Source organism: Mizuhopecten yessoensis, unplaced genomic scaffold, assembly GCF_002113885.1.
Source record: "Mizuhopecten yessoensis strain PY_sf001 unplaced genomic scaffold, ASM211388v2 scaffold7307, whole genome shotgun sequence".
NCBI lineage: Eukaryota > Metazoa > Mollusca > Bivalvia > Pectinida > Pectinidae > Mizuhopecten > Mizuhopecten yessoensis.
Window position 1 is genome coordinate 44,197 of NW_018406982.1, and position 9,668 is coordinate 53,864.

Below are 9,668 nucleotides of genomic sequence, written 5' to 3' on the forward strand. Positions count from 1 at the left end.
AAGCAATTAATAGAGATACATACAAAGCAAGCTAGAGGATGTTATATTTTCCCTGTCACTCCATATATATGCCTCCACTATTCCGTCTTTGCATATTGCATAGTTATCTTCTCTTGTGAGCAGGTATTGATTGTTACGTCATTGGTTTTTTGTGTGAGAAAATTATGGCGTTTTCTCAAAAATTGATGATGTTACTCTCACAAACAAATGATGTAATTTAACAATCAATACCTGCTCACAAGAGCAGATAACTCTGCAATACGAAAAGACAGAATAGTGACAGTGTTAAGTTTTTAGTACAAGCTGTTAGAAGTTAGGTGCTCTCTCATTAGACTGTAAGCCAAACCAAAACAACCAGAGCTATAGCTATTAGTGGTACGGTTTTAACAAGGAAATAACACTACTACAACTACATATGGTTTAGTGTGTACGGGTACATCCAGAGGTACAACAGAAACAAGACAAATTACAAAGGTAATTAAAAGATAAGCTATATCCAGGTTTTTTGTAGGAATTAACAAATTAATCATCAAAACTTTCTTCAAAACTAAAAATTTCCCACTGATTTTTTCCATACAAGTTAGACCTGGTACACTGTATACTCATCTGAACTTATAAGAGATGTTAGGGTTCACAAGATCATTTAAAGTAAAGGTAGAGCATACTGAAAGGATCACTACCATATTAGTAAAATAAATAAACAGGGTGGAGTTCAATACACATCGAAAGAATAACAGAATTATGTCTGGTCAGAACTGAAACTAGGTCAGACATACTGACATTATAGGTTTACAATGTTCATGCCACTATGATTCATATTATCCAGTTATTGTACAATTCACTTGCTACATACTAAACAGGAAATTAGTGAAGATTGGTTGAGTGGTGCATACTAGCCTGTTTACAGTTAGGTGTATAACCAACCTAGTACATGTACTGTGATTGTCTAATCCACTTGTATATATATGTTACAATGTGGTTGATTTGAAATGTACTTTAATTGGAATGTAAATTATATGAAACAAATCACAGGAGGATTTGTAATAAGTGACAAAATAATGAAATGTATGTATTCTAAGTACCGCTGTAAGACAATGATAAATGTGTATATTGTATTTATATTAGTATAACCTGCGTGTCTGAACTTACAGTCAAGTAAAATGAACGTTCACATCATGTCTTGTATACTCAAGATTTCCAACTTTTTAAAATCAGAGATGTTGTTGAGTCCATGTTATGATATCAAAAGTACATTATAAGTTTCACCTAACTATCTTTCTGGTCACACACCACTTGGCATGACATGCTATATATATATAGGAGCTACTGGAAGTAGGTATGATACAAGAACTGTTTGTTGACAATACCACGTAGACATGCGTGAATCGGTTTTGGCTTGGTGTTGTTTTTTGGAGAAACAACATCCAGTCGCGTGGGAGAGCACCTCAGCTCTAACCTGAATAGCTTAGAGAAGACAAGTGGCTTGTCTTTGGAGGCAGAGAGCAACATGATATATCCCCTATAATGTGCAACACCTAAAATGGGCAAACAATCATGGTGCAAGCGCTTGACCAGACTCAACTTCACCTTGCTGTACCTGTAGTCATACACCTCACCAGTTGCTGTGATGATAATAACCTTGCCGTCGACAGGAATCACTCTGAGGGGCTGGGCTAAACCCTTTAAGATGCCAGCCTGTACTTTTGTTTCTCGTTGCCGGGTGTCAAATATCTGGATGCCATCATAGTGTGACCCATCCTCCTGCTTTCCCCCCAAGATGTAAATCTTCTCCCCAATGGCCACTGTAGCAGCACACTGGACTGAAGTGATCAGCTCTCCCATTGTTCGCCAGCGACGGGAGTTTACATTGTACTCTTCTATTGATCCCTGTACATTGTTTCCTTCTGCCATCTTAGCATTGTATCCACCAAGGACGTAGACACTTTCCCGGACAGCAGCCATCATGTGGTTGTAGCGACCCCGCTTCATATTGGCATCACACTGAGCCCATTCATTACGATCCGAGTCATACTTCAGCAAGTTCTTCAGGGTGGAAGTCCCCCCAGTGAGATACAAGTCATTGCGAAATGACACAACAGAAAAGTCGGTGCCTGGGTTTTGCTGAAGAGGGATTGGAGCAAGGGTGTACCAGCGTCCCTGATGGTGACTGTAGGCCCAAAGACATTTCCCATCCTGATAGAAAGATCCCGATCTTTCCATGTCATATTCTGTCAATGCCAGAATCACCTCCTCAAAGTCATCACTGTTCCTAAGATGGAACCTGCCTGATGCAAACTCATGTCGTCTGGCTGGCAGTATATGGTAGTCTCTTACCTCGTCCAGATAACGTTTACAGTTTTCATCATTCAATAACAGTTCCTTGTTGTACAACTCTTCTAACAGATACTCTGGACTGACATTAACAAGTCTTATATGTCTAAATAAACGTCCAAGATACTCTTTACGGTTGACTAAATCCGCCTCCACCCATTTTAACGTTGCTTCACAAATTTGCTCTTCATCTACTGGCACAAGATCATCATCTCGAACAATACTTTCCAAATCCTCCAAATCCAAAGTCTCAAATTCATCAGATTTCCATAGGCCATTAAAGCCCTCCATAACAAAAGGTCTACATCTCTCCAGTAAGACTTTACAATTACAGGACCGGGCAACTTTGAAAAGCATCAGACAGTTCTCCATGTCCATCTCTTTAGCAAGAAACTCCTCACATGCCTCTTGTAAGGGGATGATCTGAAACAGAGCTGCAGCATGGAGCAGTTCCAAAGCATTATCTGCTGTGATGTTGTAGTCACTGCCATACATGCTTGCTCTCACTTGCACAAATGCTGATTTAGATATTCCTGGGATTGTGATAGATCTTTCACGGGTTTCCACCATTCCCGAGTGGAACATAGCCTTGAAGTAGGGTGACATTGTGGCAAGGATGAGTCGGTGACAGGGGAATTTCTCATCCTCCACAATAATGTCCACATCTGCCATAGAGTCATCCTGACTGTTCTCCGAGATCCCTGCAATCATCGTCTCGATGAACTTTCGTCGGGAATTGTTACTCATCTTACCAGTTGTTCCAGAGTTGCTCGCCATTCTGAAGTTAATTCTGGAAAATATAAAATCTCTTTTAGATACAAAGTTAAAAAGCTTTATTAAAAGGATCTAATAATCATTATAAACTTTTCTTAACATTATCTGATAACATTGAAATACAATGTGATGTATCCAATACTTTATTATATACAGCTCATCGGATGAGAACTAAACTACATATACCCAGCACGACGCTGTCATGGTCATCTTTACCTATTTATAACTCTACTACTACAGCTAGTGATTGTAGTTATTTCTCCATACTTTTTATATGCCCAAGTTGAGGTATGAAGGGAAGTAATCACAAGTAAAAACATCATCTATTTTATAACAATTATCAAACAAGTTATTTCAACTTCTATCATTTATTCTTGTTGGAGAGAGAGGGAGGAAGGATCCAGTTATTTGCGGCATTTAAAAAAATATATATATACAGTGGAACTGGACTGGGTCAATCGTCGGCAACCAGGAAGCTCAATTGGTAGCGTCAATTTGTCCATTGTTACATGTCATACGCTGGATAATATACATAGGGAAATAAGAATAAGTTTGGTTTTTTGGGGTTTTTTTTGGCAGAAGACAATCAGTCTTGACTGATCTAATTTCTGTTAATTGTCTCTTTTTTTCTCCAAAAATGATAAATTAACTAACCCGAGTTACATACATATAGTAATTCACCGGCACTTTTCATGAACCGTCGTATCAGACCAATCACCAGTGTCGACCTCAGGAACAGTGACTGATCAAGTGGAGAACATCAAAATCGGTCGAAAGTGAAAGTAGAACCGCATACAAGACATAAAAATCATTAGACAGTTCCTGTATACATCATTGGTCAAGTTATCAACAATGTTACTCTTTCATTATTATATAGGTGCATTAATGCGTGTGTGTAATAAACAAAGGAACTCGGCATTGCAAACAAAGCAAGTCGATGCCTGTACCAGCGGTTGCGTACAAAACATGCAGTGTAACCTTACATGCAAGTCTGACAGTGTCCAAGACGGACTGAAGTTATCTGGCTGCAATGTCATAGTTGCTTTTAAATCAATTAAATAAGCAGTATTTCACATCTACCGATATCTTATCATAATGCTACTAACCTGTGTATCCTGTCCAGAAAGGAGAAGATCAAACCGTTCAAAAACCAGGAAGAATAATCTACATGACGGTTTCGTTACGTAGTAACCCCCTAGCCCCTGATTTGGTATAAAGTTCAATGGGTTCAAAGTCGTGAGCTTCGATGACCTGCTACGTTATGGTATACGTAGGTTGCCCAGAACCGCTAAATGATACAGCCAATATCCGATTAGCATTTCAAAACTTACAGAATTGTTATTTTAACAATATAATTTGCGCATGCGCACAGCGAAAAACTTCCCTGAATAGCAGGTGCGTTCGAATCGAATAGCTAAGGCTGAACACACATGCACGTTTCTGCTTCTGCTTCTGCCATGTAAGTGTCCTCGTTCGTCTTGCCGAATATAATGACACTGGTTTGTGCGTGAGCAATAGTACAATTAAAAACATTTAAAAACAATAATAATAATAATAATAATAATAATAATAATTAATAGTATGAGGAAGAATACTACTAATAGTAAATAATAAGGAAATTTAATAAAAATAGATAAGGTTAAAAACACACATTACTTTACGGTTTTTTAAAGTTTAGGATGGCAGATTTGAAGGCCACTAGCTATATAGTGATTTTGTAAAGGCGATATCTGGCGGGAGGCTGTTCCAGTCAACTATAGTGCGTACGTATACGTATGTGCGTGGATAAAAGGACATTTTCTTATACTGGGTTCTGCAGTGAGGTATGGAGAAGTATTGTTCGTGTTGGTTTCTAGATAGACGTGTAGCTGGGAGTAGTTTGTTTGTAGAGTCAATTGCAACCAGGTTGTTTTTAATTTTGTAAAGCATGGCTAGGCGGGCATTTTTTCTTCTGGTTTCTAAAAGTGGCCAATTTAAAGCATCTAACATATCTCCTACACTGGACCTGTTGCCATGGCGATTTAAGGTAAATCTAGCTCCTCTCCGCTGGACCTTTTCAATTTTGTTGATGTCTTGTTCTAAATATGGGTCCCATACAGTACTGGCATATTCAACTGTTGGCCTAACTAAAGATTTGTATGCCTGTTCTTTAAATCCTTTGGAGCTGATTTTGAGGTTTAGTCTTAAAAAGCTAAAAGTGTTGTTGGTTTTGTTACCAATGTTGGTGATATGTTTCTCCCAACGCATGTCTGAACTAAACGTGGTGCCCAAATATTTAGCAGTATTTACATGTTTTAAGGTTTGTCCGTAAAGGGTATAATCATACAGTTTGGGAGAACGACTACGTGTTATAATAGAAAGTACGCTACACTTGTCCGGGTGGAAGGACATAGTCCAGTGTTTTGCCCATACAGCTAATTTGTCCAGGTCACTGATCACATGATATGGTCAGATAAGCTATCGTGTCGTCCGCAAATAATCTTACAGTTGATTGTAGGCTTGATGCTAGGTCGTTTATGTAGTGCAGGAAGAGACTTGTTTCCAGAACTGACCCCTTTGGTACCCCAGGTTCTACAGGCATATATGATGAAATTTCCCCTTCACAAAGGACAGCTTGCTTTGCGGCCAAGAAGGAAGTTTTTTATCCAGCAATTTTTTCCCCTCTTACTCCGTAATGTTCTAATTTATGAATAAGAAGTGAGTGGCTGACTTTGTCAAATGCCTTCGAAAAATCTAATATTAACACGTCGGTTTGTTTGCCAGCTTCTAAATTTTGAGTAATATCTTCAACAAATTCCAATAATTGGGTCTCGCAGGATCTGAATGTTCGAAAACCATGTTGCAAAGGGTAGAGTATGTCGTGATTATCTGAATGGGTCATGATGTGGCTTAGTAAGCTTGCAACACACAGATGTCAACGATATGGGACGGTAGTTTTCAGGAGTATAGCGTTGTCCTTTTTTGTATAAGGGGCTACATGAGCAGTCTTTCAGTCATTTGGTACAATGCCAGTATCGTATGATTTGGTAAAAATCGGTGTCAGAATGGGGGCTTTTTCATTTACAAGTTCCTTAAGTAGTCTTGGTTTTAAGTTATCAGGGCCAGCAGCTTTTTCTGGTTTCAGATTTAGCAGTAGTTTCAGAACTCCTTTGTTTGAAATATTTAGGTCAGCAATTGATGGATAAGTGTTGTCATCTACATGGAGTGTCTGATGAAATTCTGCAATGGAAATTTCAGTTGCAGGGGAGAATACCGAATGGAACTGCTTGTTTAGAGCATTTGCTTTATCAATGGGGTCTGATAGAAGTTTCCCATCCTGCTTTAATTGGCTGATATTAGTGCCTTCCGTCTTCTGGTGTTTAATATGCGTCCGAAATTTCTTGCTGACATTATTTGGATGACCAGTATCAGGTGTTACAATGCCCTCTATATATTGCCAGTATGACTGGCGCAGTTGTTGTTGTACTAATCGTTTGATGTCTTTGTACTTAGAGGAGAGTTGGGGGTCTTTTGACTTTTTCACCTTTTTGTAAAGTCTGTCTCGTTTTCTGATGAGTTGTCTGGTTTCTTGTTTAACCCAAGTTTTATTTTATTTTATTTTTGCCCTTTTTGGGGGGATATGGGCCTTTATAAGAGAGTGTAACTTGACCCTGAACTTTTCCCATAGTTCGTTGGCGTCTGATATATGGTCAAGTCTGAGTTCGTCTCCAAAAGAGTTGAGTTCAGTTTTGATATTACCCCAGTTTGCCTTTTTGTATAGTGTTATATCTCTAGGTTTTTGTTTTAGCTTTTTGGGGGCAATGTTAAATTCCACAAACACTATACCATGGTCGGAAACGCCTGGCATGACTTCCGTTCTAGGTATTAAAGTGGGAAAATTTGTCCAAATCAGGTCTAAAGTAATTTTTTTCCTGGTTGGTTCTGAGATCATTTGTGTCAAGCCAGTGTCATCAAAAGTGTTTCCAAATAATTGGTGTATATTTTGATGTTAGGTGCCTGGTTTTAGAGTTCTGGATTGCCACTCCCAACCGGGTAGGTTAAAGTCCCCAACGATGAGTAGGGCTGTATGTTTTATACTGGCTGCTCTTTTACCAGAGGAATCAAAACCATTAGCACTTTCCACATCGTTTGTTTTAGGGTGGTAAAAGGCAGATATGTATAGTGATCTGCAGCCAATAATGTCTACCTTGGCCCAAACTAGCTCACATTTGTCAGAGACAGTGAGTTCAGGTACTTCCTGGCTTATAAGGGTGTTTTTTGTGGCAATTAACACCCCACCTCCTTCTCTACCGACTCTATCTTTTCGAAATAGTTTGAAGGAGTCAGGGAAAACCTCGTTATCCTTGATGTTAGGTGACAACCAGGTTTCTGAACCAATTATTATGTCAGGATCTGTACTGTCTATAACGTTACCAAGGAGGTGTTGTTTTGATCTAAGGGACTGGAAGTTTATTTTCAGCACCCGAAGTTTTTTTTTGTACTTTGAAAGCATGTGAAGCTTTCCTTACTGGGGTTGAACAATGGACATGGTTAAAGCCACGACTAGATTGTTCGAGTTTTGGGCTTTGTAGGCTTCGGAATGTTTCACTTGTATTGGACAGCACATGAAAGGAATTTTGGGTGCTTGTCACGTGAGGGTTGAATATCACTTGACTATAATTTGGACGGTCACATATTAGGTAGTGCCAGCTTACCATTGAGTCATTTAATTCTTCATATGATTTGATTCCAACGTTTTGGCAATTAATGTGGAACCATTGGTCACAAGACTCGCAGACTATCCCCTTGTGTTCCAAAGTTACTGTGTGATCACATGTGCTACACAGATATTTTGTGGTGTCATTGCTTGGGCCTGATTTTTTTTCAATATCGTTGGATTGCGTTATGATACTGAGGTAGGTAAAGCAGCCATTTACGTGGTTTGTAATGGTGATTTTCTTTTGCGCCACATAGCTGCAATAGAGCACATGTTGATGAATCTACACTTATCTTGTTCGACAAGGTATGACAGTTTTCCCGTGCAGTTTGCTCTCTATATAGGCGTTGACCAGTTTGCACGCTTTTCTCGTCCAGCCATCCAATTCGACAATGAAACTTTTTTTTCAACTGTTAGGTCACTCTGTTGAGACCAGTGAACAATAGAAACAGCATTATAACGTTTTAATTTGTGATAAATGCTATGCCGAGGCTCAATGAAAATGACCGCCTCCGGATTATTGGTATGCTTCAAGCTGGTATGAGCCAAGCCGTTGTCTCTACACGTTTTCATGTCCATCGAAACACAATACGGGATTTCTGGAGACGACATCAACAGTTTGGCCACGTCGGCGATCGACCTCGTGCGGGACGCCATCGTGTGACGTCACGTCAACAGGACAACCATATTCGGCTTGTCCATTTGAGAAATCGCTTCCAAACGGCAAGTTTGACTGCACGGACAATCCCTGGGTTGTTACCAATAAGTTCGAGAACTATACGTAACCGATTGCGTGAACGAGCTATCCGTCCGCGACGTCCTGCAATCCGCCCAGTTCTTCTGCCACGTCATCGTGTAGCATGTCTGGACTGGTGCAGAAGGCATTTGCGATTTACTCGACGGGATTGGGCAGGCATTTTGTTTAAGAACGAGTCGCGAGTCCACCTGGATAGTAGTGACGGCCGTTCCAGAGTGTATTGTCGCGTTGGAGAACGTTTCCGTGACGCGTGTGTGGTACAACGACGTTCTTTCGGCGGAGGCAGCGTTATGATTTGGGGCGGCATCACATCACGCGCTACCTTACCGTGACGAGATCCTCCGGACCCACGTCGTTCCATTCGTGCAAGGGCAGCAACGTCACATTACGCTACAGCAGGACAACGCCAGGCCACACACAGCTCGTGTCGCTATGGACTTGCTGGCCCAGTAGAATGTTGACGTGTTGCCCTGGCCTGCTGTATCCCCCGACCTGTCGCCCATTGAACACGTCTGGGATTAAATGAAGCGCAGATTACGGGTATTACCTAATCAACCGGTGACGTTGGCTGATTTGGCTGCAGCGTTGGTACAGATCTGGAATGCCATCCCACAAGCATTCTTCAACCGTCTGATAGGCTCCATGCGTCGACGTTGCCAGACTTGCATTCAGGCAAACGGTGGACATACGAGGTATTAACTTTGTGAACTCAGGAATGACCCCTGCTGTGTTGACGTCACTCCTGAGCGGAACTTATTGATTCCATAACGTGGAAAATGGAATGCAACTGTTAATAAATAACAAATAAATTGTTCCTGAAAACCTTGTTGTTCTACGTCATTCAGATTTTTTTTGATTTTTTTTTTGATTTGTTTATTTTCAAAGTATTTTTCACATTACAGTAACATATACATTTCATTATACATAATGAATTCCACTTTCACACATACTTTCATACTAATTAATATTGCTCTTTTTGTAAGTGGTATTTTATTTTATTGTAATGTTATATTAGAAAGGAAGGAAAATCAGAAAAGAGAAACAAGAAAACAAAGAAATAGAGGAAATAAAGATAGGTAAATGGACAGAAAGAAAGACAGACAGACAGAC

At 40.0% G+C, this 9,668-nt stretch overlaps 1 protein-coding gene across 3 annotated transcripts; it reads right to left on the minus strand.

Moving 5' to 3' along the window:
• Positions 1–211: 211 nt before the first annotated feature.
• Positions 212–4,479, minus strand: LOC110453449 (kelch-like protein 24). Of its 3 annotated transcripts, none has more exons than XM_021502394.1 (2): positions 4,212–4,479; positions 212–3,121 (listed from the first exon to the last, which is right to left on the minus strand). In XM_021502394.1, exon 2 carries the CDS (start codon positions 3,106–3,108, stop codon positions 1,324–1,326), a length of 1,785 nt encoding a protein of 594 aa, XP_021358069.1. In that variant the 5' UTR covers positions 3,109–3,121; positions 4,212–4,479; the 3' UTR covers positions 212–1,323. The 3 variants fall into 3 exon arrangements, with proteins under 3 accessions (XP_021358069.1, XP_021358071.1, XP_021358070.1); XM_021502396.1 differs by lacking the exon at positions 4,212–4,479 and adding an exon at positions 3,773–3,867; XM_021502395.1 differs by lacking the exon at positions 4,212–4,479 and adding an exon at positions 3,760–3,859.
• Positions 4,480–9,668: the final 5,189 nt, after the last annotated feature.